This window comes from Diceros bicornis, chromosome 34, assembly GCF_020826845.1.
Source record: "Diceros bicornis minor isolate mBicDic1 chromosome 34, mDicBic1.mat.cur, whole genome shotgun sequence".
NCBI lineage: Eukaryota > Metazoa > Chordata > Mammalia > Perissodactyla > Rhinocerotidae > Diceros > Diceros bicornis.
In genome coordinates, this window is record NC_080773.1 from 25,559,268 (window position 1) to 25,576,402 (window position 17,135).

At 50.2% G+C, this 17,135-nt stretch overlaps 1 protein-coding gene across 1 annotated transcript; it reads right to left on the reverse strand.

Moving 5' to 3' along the window:
- Positions 1-2,065: 2,065 nt before the first annotated feature.
- Positions 2,066-10,310, reverse strand: NAPSA (napsin A aspartic peptidase). Its single transcript, XM_058529935.1, has 9 exons — positions 10,052-10,310; positions 7,144-7,285; positions 6,940-7,063; positions 6,632-6,750; positions 5,999-6,198; positions 4,842-4,964; positions 4,471-4,615; positions 2,581-2,679; positions 2,066-2,368 (listed from the first exon to the last, which is right to left on the reverse strand). The coding sequence occupies exons 1-9, from the start codon at positions 10,123-10,125 to the stop codon at positions 2,183-2,185; spliced, it is 1,212 nt and encodes a 403-aa protein (XP_058385918.1). The 5' UTR covers positions 10,126-10,310; the 3' UTR covers positions 2,066-2,182.
- Positions 10,311-17,135: the final 6,825 nt, after the last annotated feature.

The following is a 17,135-nucleotide window of genomic DNA, read 5'->3' on the forward strand; positions in this document are numbered from 1 at the left end:
CGGGTCTCTATCCCCGCCTCCCCTCGTGTCTCTTTCACCCTCTTCTGAGTCTCTCCCCCCTTTCTGGGTCTCTGTTCTCACTTCTTTGGGACTCTGTCCCGCTGTCCTTCGGTCTCTGTCCCTTTCTCTGGATCTCTGTCCCTTTCTCTCATGCCCCCCCCCTTTACCCCCTCTAACCCCCATCCTGGCCAGGACTCGAGGCTGCGTCACTGCAGAGAGAGTTGCAGAAGTTGGGCCTGTCCTGCGGACCAGGGAGGTAGTTTCCCTCACCCCCCCCCCCCCGGAAACTGGTCTCCCCCACTGCCCCCGATCCAGTATCCTCGGGCAGTCCTCAATCCCCCAGTGGGACCCAGGAGGGCAGAGAAAAGACAGTGGGGCTTCCTGCTCCTCTCTGCCCCCAATTCTGGTGTATCCTCGGGCAGAAGCAGTGAATCCTAAGGTGAGGGACTGGGCTTGGGTTGAGTGAGGCTTCTGGGCAAGTCCAGGGTGGGGGTGGAGGCTGGAGCAGGGGTTGGGTAGGCACCAGGGGCTGGGAGGAGGGGCTAGGGTAGGGTCCTAAGTCAGCCATCCTCCTTTATACCCCACCTCCCTCTACTTTTCTCCTGTGCTTTTGACAGCAGCCAGGCACGAGATACAAGTTACCAAATCAGCATTTTTGCAGAGGTCAGAAGGTGGGGGAGAAGGTGCGGGGCGGGGGGGGGGGGGGCTGGAATAGGGCAGAATATAGAATGAAACTCGGGATTAGAGGAGGGAGGAGGCAGCGGGCAAGGAGTAAGAAGATGGTCCACTCCATCAGGCCCTGGGAAATTTGGATGCCGTCACTCCCTCACGGCCCTCCCCAGGCCCTACCAGGGTAGCTGGGGGATATGTGAGCCTGGATTCTCCACCCATCGGAGGGCTTCTGGAGGCACGAGGAGGGCTCAGGTGACGGGCACACAGCCCTGCAAACGGACCAGGGACAAGTGGACACCAGAAAGGGGGGAGGCCAGTGTCTGTCCACGTCTTCAGACCCTTTCCCCACCCCTCCTCCTTCCCAATCTATCCTTTCCCAGGTCCTCAAGGCACAAAATTCCTGAAAGCTCCAAAGTCCCACCTCGGCACCCCCTCCTAACTCTCCCTGCCCCATTCCCGAAGGCCCTGGAATTGGGGAAGGGTCTTCCCCTTCCGGACTTCTAGTACCCCTTCTGTGTTCCTCCGCTCCCATTCCTCTCCGTGCCAAATCCAAGAAAGAGGGTCTCCCGGACACTAAACCTGAAAATATGGGGACTCTGCCTACGATTCTTGGTGCCCCGAGTACCAAGTACCTTGGCCCCCAAAGCCCGTTATTGAGGGAGATCTCTCCGCTGTAATCTGAGTCCCCGTTTCCCGAGTCCCCCGCATCCAAAACTAGAATTTGGACTGTCTTACCGCCCCCGGACCCTTGAGCCTTCTCCCCCTCCCCCGTACTCACCCCAAGTCGAGGCGGGGCGGGGATGGGGGAATCCAGGGCTGGCGATGGGGGGAGGGGTGACCCAGACCCAGCAGCTCTGGGCAGCAAGAGGCTGCAGAGGGGGGAGTGACATCATCGCCGGAGGAGGGGCAGCACAGCTCCCCCGAACCCGGGGGCTTCAAGCCCCGCCTTTATGGCGGACCCAGGGGTCCCGGAATCCCACGGGGAGAGAAGAGGAACAGGAGATGAAGTTGCGGGAATGGTATCCCCTCCGCTTAGAACAAGGATTGGAAAACGCTTTACGATTTCAGCCACCCCCCACTGCCACCTGTCGCTGCCGTCGTGACCTGTCGCCTCCCACGCATGTTGTGGCTGCATCCGCCTCCAGCAGGGCGTGAACACGTCTTGGACTACAACGTCCGTGTTGCTCCGCGGTGCCGGGCGCCTGAGATGAGAGGCAGTGTAGGCGCGAGGCTTCATGGGATTCGTAGTCTAAGACTCCCGCAGCAGTGTGAGCCCTGGAGAAAAAGAGCGATACCTTTCTCCTCTCTTTCTTCCTCAACTCTAGAGAGCCGGACACTACTTTTTCTCTCCTAGACACACGCGCTTGAAAAAAAGAAGCGACCCAGGTAGCTTCAACGGAAATAATGACTTTTTACTGAGTCGTGGGGCCTCTGCTACGACCCGTTGCGCATGCGCCTAACCAGGGCGTCAACCGGAGAACTGCGCCTGCGCGGGCCCACCCCCTCGACGTCACGCTCCGCGAGGACGAGCGCGCGCCAGCCCCACTCGGGCAGCGCGGTTCATGTCCCCACGGTCGAAGACGGCCACGTAGCTGCCCAAGAAGACATCGCCGAGGATCCAGAGGGGCCCTGCGGGCGGAGGCACATCCAGGGCCTGGAAGCCGGACAAGCAGAGGCGGACGCCACCCCGAGCAATCTGCAAGGCGACAATATGAGCCATGCATGGGGTGCCACACCCACCGGGCCCGCCTCTTCCCTGGGGGCCAGAGCTTCGCCCCGCCCATCACCCCGGGCACTAGAAACGTTTCTGTGGCCCCTGCTTGATCCTAGTGAGGTCTCACTCCCAGCTCCACCCCCTCGAGCTCCATCGTATTGCATCACTCTGACGTCATTAAGACGGCCACCTACCTGGATGACGTAGTCCTGGGCCGTGAGGTTAAACCAGACTCCCCCAAGGAGGAAGGAGACTGGAGGGAGCGTTGGGATTTGGGAGCACTGGATGAGGTACTGAGGGAGAAGAGGAACAAGAGGAGGTGAGGGATTCCTGCTCTGCTCAATTCCTTCCGTGGCTCCCGGAAGGGTCATGTCCATATTGGGCAGCTAGGTATTCAGGGCCTTGTGTGGTCAGGGTCTGCTGCCTTCTCTAGCCTTATGGGCTCTTCCCTCACCCCTATGTAATTGTTGTCACTTCGTCTAGGCTCTTATTCGACCAAACCCTCTTTTCCTCCAAAACTGGTGGCCCACGGGCCACACTGGGCCCACAGGTGTATTTACTTTGTCTTAGACTGTGCCTAAAATGTTCTAAAAATTAGTCACCAACTGTACACCATGCTGGTACAGGTTGTATCCCGTGGAGTCTGCTGCTGTGCAATCTTAGGCAAGTTACTTAACCTTGCTGTGCCTCAGTTTCCAATAGGAAGATGCAGATGATGATAATGCTTATCTCATAGGGATGTTGCGTGAGAAATAAATGAGTTCGCTTGGAAGAATGCTTGACACATAGTCAGTGCTATTATTGTTTACAAACCGGGAGCTTTCAAATAATGTCTTCACGTTTCTCCAATAAACGAGACGATCTGGCTTTCCCTCCGTGGCAATACTTGGCTGGAGCCGAGTAGCTGAGAGCTGCCCTTTTTAGATTGACAGGGCATGTGCTCTCCAGTCTGCCTCAAATCCCCCCCTCCCAAGTACCAAGTAATTAAGCTATTATTAATAACAACATTAAGTTATTAAGAAGTTATTAATAACACAATAGTAGGCTATTATTAATAACTACCAAGAAGTTTATCTTCCTTAAAAACCAATCGTCATTCCCTTGTTGGGGAGGTAAAGAATGGCGAAAACAAGGTTGAATCAGAGAGCGTATAACTCTCTTGAAAGGAGAGAAGCTCACAGCCACAACAGACAGGCATCAAAGCATTGTTCTAAGCGCCTTGAGTGGATTACTTGATTCAGTCCTCACAACATACCTCAGAGGTGAGTATTAGTAACCCTATTTTAGAGATAAGAAAACCGAGGCAGAGGAATGTGAAGTGACTTGTCCAGGACAACACAGCTGGTAAACAGCAGAGCCAGACTGCCACCCAGGTGACCCACGCCCGTAACCACTCGGATCCACCTGGCTCCCTTGGCTCACTACAAGACTGCATCCTGGGGGTTGGATTTGGAGCCTCAGGAACTGAGTTTCCTCCACCCTCCCAGAAGCGCCCAAGAGCGCAGTGATAGAGTCACAGAAATTCGGACCTGGAAGGACCCTGCTCCTGCTCGGAATCTGCAGGCCCTCCTGCGGTGGAAGTGGGGGGTCACCGTGCCCCGCTCCGCGCTTGGAACACTCTTCCTGCAGCTCCTGTGAGCCTACAGCGTCCTGTCTCCTTTCACTCCGTGTGGCGTTCCCTGAGGCTGCTCCTGGGACCTCTTCTCTCGCCCAGGGAGGGCTCCCCACCTCTGTGGCTCTGATTACTGTCTAAGGGCTGATGGCCCCTGAGTATGATTCCCGAGCTGCGTCCACACCACCCCCTGATGTCCCCAGGCCCCCTAGTCTTCTCACTCCCGTCCAATCCTGAATAAACCTGCATTATCTCCTCCCATCCATGGAGTCACTCAGTAGACGCTTGGGAGGTGTCCTTGCTTCCTCCCCCGTCCCTCCAGCCTGTCACTCACAAGGTTCAGTGCCTTCTGTCCTAGAATACCTCCTAGCCATCTGATTCCCACCCTCAGGCCTCAGTGTCCTGTCCAATGTCCATCATGAAACTGCTGTCAACTTCTCCAGCCCACATCTACCAGACACCATGTCCTCACCTCCCCTGCCAGCAGGGGGATTCCCCCAATGGCTACATGCAGGGCCCGGATCTCCTCAGTGGGTCCCGTGATGAGAGACGTGCCCGTGTCCAGAATGGCAGCACAGCCCTGGGCACAAAGAGTCAGCCCTGTGCCCACCTTCACACTGTGAGGCAGAGGAAGCAGTCATTAGAGCCAGTCAAGGCCCCCAGCCCCTCCTCCCCCAGGCCCAGGAATCCAGGTTCCCAGCCCCTCCTCCCTCAGACATAGGAATCCATCCCCCAACCCCCTCTCCCTCAAGCCCAGGAGTCCAGGCCCCCAGCCCCTCCTCCCCAGGACCCGGGAGATTAAGCTGTGGCCCACTCCCAGACCCAGGAGGCTGGGTCCCTCACCGCTCCATGTGGATTTGCCAGTAGGCAGGGATGGTGACTGGCACAAAGGTGAGGGGTGGGATGTAGTGTGCTGGGTCCGAGCCACCCAGGACCAGCTCTCCTCCATCAGCCATTTCAAGGTCTCTGCAGAGGCAGAGTGCTGTCAGTGTTTCCCCTGCCAGCCGCAGGAGTGGCCAGGGAAGGGGCTTCCTGCCGGTGGGGCGGTTCTGGGTTCTAGGTGGGGTAGTGGGATGCAGGCCTAGATGCTGGACTGGAAGCAAGGCAAGAAGTGGAGAGAAATGGGGTTTTTGTTTGTGGAGGTTAGGACTTTAGGGTCTTGGGGGCTTCCTGAAGCGGGCTGTGGAAGGTAGAACTTTTGGAGGGAAATTTCAGTGGAGCATTGGCGTTTCTGAGTTGGCTCTGGAAGGTGTGATTGTGTAGGAGTGGGGTAGCTTGCTGGGTGGATGATGAGACTTTCTAAATTGCATGTCTCACAGTTCAGAGGCTGACATTCCTGAGTTGGCTGAAAGTGATGGGAAGAGGGGCAGGGACTTCTTGGAGGCGGGAGGGCAGGATCTACTAAGAGGTGGGTGGGGCTTCCTGAGTAAATTGGATATCAGGGTGACTGAAGGGGCATAGGATTTTCTGCGTTTGGGGGAAGGGCCTCCAGAAAGGAAGGTGGGGACTTCTGGATGGTGAGTGGGACTTTCAGAGCATAAGGTTGAGCTTCCTAAAAGGTAGGTGGGGCTTCTTAGATTAAAATTGGCAATTCCTGACTTCTGGTATGTGTTCTCAGATGGAACTTGGCCTTTCTTTACGGTGAAGAGGGGCGTTCCTAAGATCGGGATTTGATTGGGTAGAGCATGGAATTTCCCGGTTTGAATTTGAAACATGGAGCATTTAAAATGATGGTGAGTTTCTTTAGTAGGTCTTAAGGTATTGCTCAGTGAGTGGGACTTCTGAGTAGAGTTCAGGTGTTTCTTGTATTGGGAAGGTGTCTTCCTGAGTGGAGGATACAACTTCCTCTGTTGGGTGGATGACTTCCTAAGAGGAGAGTAGCCCAGTGACTTCCTGAATGGAGGGCGGGACTTCCTGTATTGGTTAAGGGACTTCCCAAAGGAGGACAGAACTTCCTTCTTGGGGCTAGGACTCATAGGAAGGTGGTCCCTCCCCGTTACCTGTTGAGGTAGAAGGAGAAGACAGGCTTATCCAGCAGCCCCTGGTCCACCAGTATATCCAGCGGGGGCTGAACTCCATCCACGGCCAAAGTGGGAAAACCGAGGCCCAATATCCCATCGAAGTGGGCAATAGTGAAGGTCAGGCTGGGCTCCCACAGAGCTTCCCCGAAAACCACTGATGCGCCCGTGATGCCCCCAATCTAGGGGTAGATTCAAATGGGGCAGGTTACTTCTGGGAGGACATTACCCACATATCCCTGAGATCTCCCAAAACAAGGCATGAATCCCAGGTCTGGGGACCTCTGGAGACAGCTCCAGCTGCCTAGGAAGCCTTGCCTCCTCACTTGAGAACGCAAGATCCTGCTTGGGAAGCCCCGCCCCAACCTGCCCAGCCACGCCCCTTTAGCCAGGAACCCCTGCCCCTCATTGGGAAGCTCCACGCCTTTTACCCAGGAAGCCCTGCCCCTCATTGGGAAGCTCCACCCCTTTTACCCAGGAAGCCCCACCCCTTATGGGGGCCCCGCCCCCTTTACCCAGGAAGCCCCGCCTCCTCAAGCCCCTCCCTAAGCCAGACAATCTTAGACATTGGGCTTCGCCCAGCCTCAAGCCCTTCTGGAGTCAGAGGTCACGCACAGTCAGCTTGTCCTCACTCAGGATGCCCTCTAGCCGCCCGGTTCCATATTGAATAGCAAACTTGGTCCCATTGGGCCGGAAGGAGCTGGAGGCTTTGGGGTTGAAGCGACGGTGTAACCCTAGGTCAGAAGGTCAGGGGGGTGTCGCTGGGGGAGGGGAGTCTCCCCAGTGCCTCCTGCCTCTCTGACCTTCTCACCTGTGAGGGTGTGTTAGAAGAGAACGGTCCTCGGAAACCCTGGGGAAGCCAAGCCCAGCCCCACCTTCCCCTTCACCCCCACTCAGCCTTAGCCTCCCCCATGAAAGCTCACAGCAGGGCAGACTGAAGAAGTGGCATCTCACGGACGGGACCCAGAGATTGGAGGAGCCAGTGTCGAAGACAACAGAGAAGTTTTGTGGGGGCGTCCCCAGCCCAATTTCCCCGTAATACTGGGCCTGATGGCAAAACAGGAGAGAGTGTGAATGAAGAGCTTGACGAGGGCAGCAGGGTGGGGCTGTGAGGGGCTGTGACTCACGTTCATGTAGTCAGAGAGAGGCACAAAGATGGACTTGTCCCCAGGGGATGGGGCCCCCAACCTGAGGGGCTTTGCTGGCTTCCCCCATCCCCTCAGTGGGTTCAGGGTCCTGGGTCCAGTATAGATTCGGTGAAGAGGGACCCTGTGGGAGAGGAGGATACCAATAGTTAGTATCTTAGGCTAGGTCTTCCTGGCGACCCTCTATAATGGACTTTCCCAAATAAGATATAATGACAATGTAAACATCTCCACGGCTCTACAAGAACAGTCATTACGAGAAACCCTACACTAACAACCTTCCAGGAAACCCTACCAAACACCTACCAAACCATGATGACACATTTCCCCCAAAGACTCTACAAGAGCAAACCAACCCAAACAGACCTTCCCTACAACCTTTCAGTAAGAGACATTTCAAATAATGTAAAATAAGCCATCCCCGGGGAATGGACATTCACAAAGTTTTCCAAAGACCCTAACATAAAACTAGCCTTGACAAAAATTCTTGCATGCTTCAATTCATGATTCATTCAGTCTTCATGAATTCAATTCACTTCATGGAGACTATTTCCCCCACCACTGGGGGAAAGAATGTAAGCACCAAATCCCAATTTCATTCTTTACACTAAAATATATTCCAGATATATCAAAGACTTCATGTGCAATATAAAATTATAAGAGCACTAGAAAGAAGTAAAATATTTAAATAACTCTGGGAAGAGGAAGTCTTCTCTAAGCCTGATACCAAGATGAGATATCATGGGGGGAATACCTGTGAGGTTGACTCTAAATTTATAAACTTCTGTGTACCCCCTCCATCCAACACACAAAGCTGTAAATAAAGTTAAGAGACAGAAAAATCTAGGGGAAATAATTACAAGTTGTATGTCTCAAAGAGTTAATATCTCTGATATGCAAAGAGCTTCTAAAAATAAATAAGAATAAGATAAACAACCCAGTGTTGAGAGACAGTTCTCCATGAGTCTCTTGTATTTCTGCAGAGGTGCTGACTGCCTTTGTCCGCACTGTCTTTTTAAGGATTTTGTTTGGTGAACAGCCTTGCAAGAGAGACAGTGTATCTCTCTGGAGCAAACAGCAGGCAGGTATATGATCCATTATAAAAGATTCAAGGTTCCCTAAGCTTAGGATTCTTCTCCTATAATGCACCTCACTGCCCTCTTTATTTTACCCTGTGGGAACTGGGGCTCAGAAAACACACAAATGTTGATACTCTGGCTACTCCTATTGCTGGGAGTGATAAAGTGTCCTTTGTCTCTGACCTGGAGTCTTGTGTGTTTTACCAGCAGCCATGAAACAGCAGCGAGCTAACTTCACCGTTCTTGACGTTCAGTAGGAAAATGGGCAAAGAACGTTCACAGGTAATTTTCAAAAGAAGCACAAACAGCCTCTAAACACATGGAAGGAGATTCAACCCCAATAGTCATCAAAGAGATACAAACGAAAAGAACGAGAAACATTTTTCGCCCTGGAGATTGGCAAAGAACTAAGAATACTCACTGTTGGCTGGAGGGTATAAAATGGTACAAACTTTCTGGAGGGTGGTTTGGTAATATGGGCCTTAAAGCTGTACACACCTTTTAACCCAACTCAACTTCAGTTCTAGGAATCTCTTCTGCAGGAGATCACTGGACAAGTGTACAAAGATGAGTTTATGAGGATGGGTCTGATTTTGAAAACTGGAGACCACCCGGTGGCCAACACTGGGTATGACTCGGCTCTGCTATAGAACAGACATAGAATGGAACCCATTCAACCACAAAAAGGGGGAAGTAGCTGTCTAGGCCAGTGGTTCTCAAACCTTATCATAAAGCAGATCACCTAGAGCAGGGGTGATGGGCAACGCTTTTTGTAAAGGCTTTGCGGGCCACCCGTCTCTGTTGCAACTACATAATTTTGTCAATATAGCACCAAAGCAGCCATAGACAACACATCAACGAATTTCCCTGGCTGGGTTCCATTAAACCTTATTTGCAAAAACAGGTGGCAGGCTGCGTGTTTACCAACCCCAAACTAGAGGGCTAGTTAAAATTCAGAACTCTTAGTTTCTGATTGAGTAGGTCTGGGATGGAGCCCGAGAATTTGCATCTCTAACAAGTTCCAGGGTCATGCCAACACTGTTGGTCCTGAGACAAGACTCAGAGAATCACTGCTCTTTGCATTGACTTGGAAAATGGCCGTCACCTGTTAGGTTCAAAAAGCAGTTAGCAAACATCATGTGCAGTCATATTTTTGTACCTGCTGCAGTCACTCCGTGCAGCCCTGCCCCCTCCCTCACATCTTTGTCACCTCTGTGACTCAGTCTTTGAGAGGCTTAAGAATGTGAAGTGGCGAAAACGTTTCCTGGAAGGTACTCTCTTCCCCCAATCAAGAGTTCCGGGGGTGGTGGAGAGAAGAGAGGAGGGAAGGGACCCATGGGGGGAGGTGCCAGAAGTCGTGGGGGAGGAGGGAGAAAGGTCACTGAGGTCCCCAGAACTGGACTTCTTGAGACCTAAACAGTTTGGAAGATGCGAGTCTGGGGGAATTTCCGTTTAAATGTCACAGACTTGGTGGGTCTTCAAGATCTGCTGGGGGGAGGTGGGAGTCAAATGTATGGAGACCCCAGTACCAGATCATCAGAGATCAGGGTGGAATCCACAGGGTCCTCCCAAAATCATGTCTGGAGAGGAGGGGGAGGGGTCCCCAATCAAGGGTCTCAGGGGTGCAGGATCTGGGGTCTTCGGGGATGTCAGAGTGAGAGTCCCCTTTGGAGATCTGGGAACCCAAGAGATAGGAGCCATGGATCCTGGGGTGCCAGGTTTGGGAGTCACTGAACTGGGGAGCCCCAGAATTGAAGGGAAAGAGGGGGAGAGTCTGTCCCAGGTTTGGGGGTGGTGGGGGTCCCCAGTACCGGATCAGGGTGGCCCTGGCGGGCTCCACGGCCAGCAGCGGTAGCAGCAGCAGCAGCAGCGACGACAGAGACATCTCTGGGGACCCGGCTGTGGACCCAGGCGTCCTACGGCTCTGTTTTCTTTCCCCAGAGACTCCGCCCACTGCCAGGTTTCAGAAGTGACCAGGACATGAAGTCTCTGGGTGGGTGACGCGGGGGGAAGAGGGTGGTGTTTTTGGAGGGATGAGCAGATTATTTTTGTAGGGTCGCCAGAAGTATTATCCTGTGTCACTGGGTACCTCCCTCCCAACTTCGGTGGTGGTGGTGGGGGTCTCCTGCTCCCCCGCCCCCAATCCTTTAGCCAGTCTCGCTTTTACTTATAACTTTCACTTCACTTTTCTGAGACTCATTAACCACAAGGGTTTCCTTGGGCAAACGAAGGGATGGGTGGGGTCTTTGTGGAGGGTCTAGGGGAAGGGAGAGAGGGCCAGACTGGAGGCCCTCCACCCCATATTAAGTGGGGCTGCCCAAGTGTCAGGGCCCCAACTCTCATTGTTTTATTTGGAAAATACTGAAACACACACACCCGTAAAAATCGCCCGTAGCCCCGCCACCATCGAAAAAGCATAACAACTCACAGTGTCTCTCTGTCTCTCGCCTGCCCCCCCTTTCCCTAATTAAGCTTCTCAAACATTAAGGAGCATCAGAAAACTTGGTTAAAATGCAGGTTCCTGGGCACCACCCTCAGAGATTCTGATTCCAAAGGCCTGAGAGGGAGTCCAAGAATCTGCAGTTTTAAACAAACCAACTGATCACGGGGCACAAGCATGTCTGAGAAACTCTGTTCGATCTTTTTGGTTTTCTAGCTTAGACTGACATATCAATATCAGCCTGCACAGTTTTTTTTAATTTTATTTATTTATTTATTTTTCCCCCAAAGCCCTGGTAGATAGTTGTATGTCATAGCTGCACATCCTTCTAGTTGCTGTATGTGGGACGCGGCCTCAGCATGGCCAGAGAAGTGGTGCGCGCCCGGGATCTGAACCCGGGCCACCAGCAGCGGAGAGCGTGCACTTAACCGCTAAGCCACGGGGCCGGCCCAGCCTGCACAGTTTTAAAAGTGAATAAAGACAGACTTTACTTATTGATCGGTGACTTTTTTTTGCACTTAACCATATATCTTGGACTTAAAAAAAATTGGACGTAACATACCTATAGTAAAATGCACAAATCTTAAGTGTTCAGCACTGTGGCTTTATTTATTTTCCCTGACATATTATTATGAAGATTTTTTAAGCATATAGCAAAGTTGAAAGAATTATATAGTGAACCCCCATTACTCACCACCCAAATTCCATAGTTAACACGTTTTGCTAAATTTTCGTCATTACATGTCTATCCAGCTGTCCATCCCTCTAGCCATCCAGCAAACCATTGCTTTTTATTATATATATTTCAAATAAGTTGCAGATATCATATTCTTCACCCCTCAGCACTTGAGCATTTACATTATCAACTTGATGGATTTCTACATATGTTTATGCCCCAGTAACCACCACACAGATCAAGATATAGAACGTTTCCAGGTTTCCAGAAGGTTCTTTCTCACTGTCTCCTGGTCAGTGTCCCCCAAAGCTAACTAATACCCTGACTTCTAGGACCACAGGTTAGTTTCACCTGTTCTTGAATGTCACATAAAATGAATCACATGAATTATTCTTTTTTGTCCAATTTTTATCACTCAATATTATGTATTTGCATGTTTTTAAAAGTCAGAGCATATAGATTGACCTCATTCTTTTTGTCTCAAACATTTAATTGCAGAAAATTTCAAACATACAGCAAAATTGAAAGAATTTTACAGTGAACACTCACATACCCAGCACTTAGATTCTACTGTTACCATTTTGCTATATCTGGGGCCGGCCGCGTGGTGTAGCGGTTAAGTGCGCGCGCTCTGCTGCTGGCAGCCGGAGTTCGGATCCCGGGTGCACACCGATGCACCGCTTGTCAGGCCATGCTGTGGCGGTGTCTCATATAAAGTGGAGGAAGATTGGCACGGATGTTAGCCCAGGGCCAGTCTTCTTCAGCAAAAAGAGGAGGATTGGCATGGATGTTAGCTCAGGGCTGATCTTCCTCACACACACACAAAATTTTCTATATCTGCTTTATCACATTTCTATCCATCTCTCCATTTCTTTATCCCAGCTAAGGAGCTCTTTCCCCTCCAGGGGACATTTGGCGTTGTCTGCAGAGATTTTTGTTGTCACAGTTGGTAGGGATGCTACTGGCCTCTAGTGGGTAGAGGCCAAGGAAGTTGCTAAGCATCTTATAACACACAGCACAGCCCCATACAACAACAAGAATTATCTGGCCCCAAATGTCAATAGTAGCAAAGTTCCTCAATCCATCTCTGTCCATTCTTCAATCCAGCTCATTTTCTTGGTTTCCAGTTAAGTTGCAGGCATCAGTATCCTTCATCCCTTATACTTCAGCCTATTTCATTCTTTAAACAGCTACATAGTATTCCAGACTATAAATGTAACACTATTTCTAAAACTTACCTCCTAGGTAAATTGTTCCCTCTTTTCAATATTATAAACAACGTTGCAGTAACCACCTGTATATGTATTTTTCTTTTTTTTGCGTGTGAGGAAGATCAGCCCTGAGCTAACATCTGCCGATCCTCCTCTTTTTGCTGAGGAAGACTGGCCCTGGGCTAACATCGTGCCCATCTTCCTCCACTTTATATGGGACGCCGCCACAGCATGGCTTGACAAGCTGTGCGTCAGTGCGCGCCCAGGGTTCCGAATTGGCGAACCCTGGGCTGCCGCAGCAGAGCACACACTTAACAGCTTGCGCCACCGGGCCGGCCCCTGTATATGTATTTTTCTGTGTATTTGTTCCATAATATCTGTGTGTCAATTTCTAGAACTACAATTGCTCCAACAATGACCCGATGTAAGTTGTAGATTTTGAAACATATTGTTTAATACCCCCCCCCAAAGAGCTTGTAATGATGTACCCTTCCAAGCAGGGGCAATAAAATCCCAATTTCCCCACAGCCTCACAACTGCTACATGTCATCCAACGAGTTTTTAAAAAAAGGCTTTTTCAGTGTTGTTGAAATGTTAATTTCCCTAATTGTTAATGCAGTTGAAAATTTTTCTATCTCTTTTTTTGCTATTTGTATTTCTTCCTTCAGGAATTTCTTTTATCTTCTTGTACATACATACAAACATACATAACCACACACAGAGATGAAACACTTTAAGACTCTTTTAAAATAAAATCTTGATTCGTCAATTCTAGGCATTCTCCTCTGCCCTCCCACTATGAAAAGTAAAGACGTAGCTCTTTGCTCCCTCTGCCCATGCTGCTTACACACACTATCCTCTTTCCTCTTGAGCATAGTTATGTACTAATTTTGGTTAGATCAATACTCAGCATTTATTATCATTTTTCATCAGGAAAATGCATATTAAAATCATAATGCATGGGCCAGCCCCGAACTTAACCGAACTGGTTAAGTTCGGCACATTCCACTTCGGTGGCCCAGGTTCAGTTCCGGGGGCACAGAACCACACCACTCGTCTGTCAGTGGCCATGCTGTGGTGGCGGCTCACATACAAAAAGAGGAAGATTGGCAGTGGATGTTAGCTCAGGGCCAATCTTCCTCAGCAAAAAAAAAAAAAAATCACAGTGCGGTACCACTATACTCTCAGCAGAATGGCTAACATTAAAAAACTGACAATGGGGGCTGGCCCAGTGGCACAAGCAGCTACGTGCACTGTTCCGCTGCGGCAGCCCGGGGTTCGCAGGTTCGGATCCCAGACGCACACCGACACACTGCTTGGCGAGCCATGCTGTGGTGGCGTCCCATATAAAGTGGAGGAAGATGGGCGCGGATGTTAGCCCAGGGCCGGTCTTCCTCAGCAGAAAGAGGAGGATTTGCAGATGTTAGCTCAGGGCCGAGTCTTCCTCACACACACACACACAAAAAAAACCTGAAAATGACAAGTGCTGGTGAGGATGTGGAGCGACTGGAACTCTCATACATTGCAGGTGGGAATACAAAATAGTATAACCATTTTGAAAAAAATACCTGGCAGTATCTGCTAAAGCTGAACTTTTATGCATACTCCTTGACCAAGCAATTCTGCTCCTGGGTATGCCCAAGAGAAATGAGTACTTGTGTCACCAAAAGACACACATAAGACCCAGCCCTGATGGCCTAGTGGTTAAAGTTCGGCGTTCTCCACTTCAGCGGCCCAGGTTCGTTTCCCAGTCACGGGACCACTCCACCCGTCTGTCAGTCACCATGCTGTGGAGGCAGCGCACATAGAAGAACTAGAAGGACTTACAACTAGGATATACAACCATGCACTGGGGATTTGGGGAGGAAAAAAAAAAAAGACACACATAAGATGTTTATAGCAGCATTATTCGTGACAGCCCCAAACTAGAACCCTGTGTGTCCATCAGCGTAGGAACAGACACACTGTGGTGTGTATTTATTCAATGGATGACTACTCAGCAATAAGAAGGAATGAAGTGATAATTTTCGTCTATTAACCAGGACGCAGGCTCTCACCAGACACCTAATCAGCCAACACCTTGATCTTGGACTTCCCAGCCTCCAGAACCGTGAGAAGTAAATTTCTATTATTTATAAGCCACTCGGTCTATGTATTTTGTTATAGAGCCCAAACAGACTAAAACACTGTATGATTCTATTCATATTACGTTCAAGAACAGACAAAACGAATCTATAGTTTTAGAAATTGGATAGTGGTGATCCTTCAGGAAGGGTGTTGATGGGGACGCAGCACAGGGCAGCCTTTGGGGTGCTGGAGCTATTCTATACCTCAGTCTGAGTGGTGGCTACATGGGCATAAACATCAGTAAAAATTCATCAAGCTGTACATTTAAGATTTTGCATTTTACTTTAGGTAAGTTTTACGCCAGAAAAATTTTAAAACAGAAATATAGAGATGCATGCCAGAAAAACAAACAAACGTTTACATTATTACAACTATGTAAATGCTATTTCCGTTTACAAAGATTGGAAAGACCTAGAGAAAAGCAGACGTGGGAGGGTGTCCTAGGTAGCTAATGCTGTGTAACAAACCACCCCAAAACTGAGTGGTTTACAACAGAAATAATCATTTATTCTCTTTCATGGTCTCTCTGGGTTAGAAATTTGAAGGCAGCTTGGCCACAGAGTTCTGACTCAAGGGGTTAACAGCCATATGTCAGCTGAGGCTGCCATCATCTGCAGGCTTCACTAAGCCTGGAGGATCTGCTTTCAAGATGGTTGAGGCCCCAGCTCTTAAAGTTGGGTTTCCTTTAGGACGCTGTAGCAGGAAAGTCCCTTAGGTGGGCGCTGGAGGAAAGGGATCTTCCAGGACGGAGTTACAAAGGGGGAGAGAGGTGGGCTAAGACCCCCAAGTTTCAGGAACATCCTCAGCAGCACCATGAGGAATGTGAACATTCGGTGAAGGGGAATCCTAAAGGAACAAAGGCTCAAGGGTTGTACAAATAATGATGCAAGAGAGAGAAGGAAACATTGCAAGAGGGAAATTTTCGAGTAGGGAAAGGAGAAGGGATTCAGTGCCTGAGCGGAGGGGTTGGCCTTTTTTTTTTTTTTTTATTTTCCCCCCCAAAGCCCCAGTAGATAGTTGTGTGTCATAGCTGCACATCCTTCTAGTTGCTGTATGTGGGACGCGGCCTCAGCATGGCCGGAGAAGCGGTGCGTCGGTGCGCGCCCGGGATCCGAACCCGGGCCACCAGCAGCGGAGCACACGCACTTTACCGCTAAGCCACGGGGCCGGCCCGAGGGGTTGGCCTTTACAGATTGTCTGAACATGGTCACAGGAGGGGCAGCAGTGTACATGTACCTCTGCAGGTGAGCTAGTGTCCCCCGGGGTAAGCATAGGGAAGTTTCCATGTGATTGTTTCTATTTTTTTCAGCAAAATAATAAGTGAGAATAAAGGCGGGGGAGGCGCTGAAGGTTTAGAGAGAGAAGATGAGAAGACGATTTCTTAGAGAACAGAGAAGAAAACTGCAGAAGCCTTGCACATTGGTTCTGAGTGTCCAAACTTTGCACTCACACGTCTGAAGTGTGTCCATTCACGAGCTCAGCAGGGTGAGAGCAGGCACAGGGAAGGCCGAGGGTTCATTTTAACCCGGGTTGAGGTTTTATGGGCAAGTATGATTGAGGGAGAAAGAGCAAAGGAGCTAACGTTGTGTGTGCAAGGACACGATTATGGTGGTTGACCATAGAATCTGTGCTGTCTAAGGAAGGAAGAGAGGACACGAGAGGAGGTGAGGGAAACAGAGACAAAGGGTAGAATCAATGGCATTACAGAATTGAAAGGCCCTATATGATTTGGCCCCATTCCCTCTCTGATAGCATCTCTTCCCTTACACTCACTCCATCTAGCCACATTGGCCTTCTTGCTGCTCCTCGGACAACTGAGATATGCTCCTGCCTCAGGGCCTTTGCACGAGCTGTTCTGCCCAAGTGTTTTCCCTCCAGAAAACCTTACTCACTCCCTCTCCTCTTTTAAATCTTTGCTTAAATGTCACCTTCTTAGTGAAGTCCACCCGGACCACCCTATTGTACACAGCAACCTTCCTCCCCCAGAATTTCCAATCTCCTTTTCCCTGATCTATGCGTTTTTCATAGTACTCAACACCTTTCATTAACTGTAAGACGTCATTTCATCATGTAACATTTCATTAACTCTAAGATGTCATCGGTTGTCAGCCATGTGCATCTCAGGATCAATGATATTGTCTATACTGTTAATTTACTTATTACCTTTAACGCTCGTTTCCCCGTTAGAATCTAATCTCCACGAGGGCAGGGATCTTGGTCTGTTTCATTAACCACTGTGTCCCCAGAACCTAGCACAGTGCCTGGCATCTAGCAAATAATAAATACTTTTAACAACCCACTTTGAGCACCTGTTGCTCTGGGGGACTTCCCTGACACAGCAGCTGCAGAGTCACTTTCTCTACAATAACTCGCACCACATCTGCCCGTCCTCTGTCTCAGAGGCTGGAATACTCAGTCTTGACCCCTCAGAATCTCCCCAC

Coding starts and splice junctions, on each gene's coding strand:
- NAPSA (XM_058529935.1), bottom strand. CDS start 10,125: ATGTCTCTGTCGTCGCTGCTGCTGCTGCTGCTACCGCTGCTGGCCGTG. Junction 7,064..7,143: donor CTCTCTCTGACTACATGAAC/GTGAGTCACAGC, acceptor TTTTGCCATCAG/GCCCAGTATTACGGGGAAAT. Junction 4,616..4,841: donor TGGCAAATCCACATGGAGCG/GTGAGGGACCCA, acceptor TCTGCCTCACAG/TGTGAAGGTGGGCACAGGGC.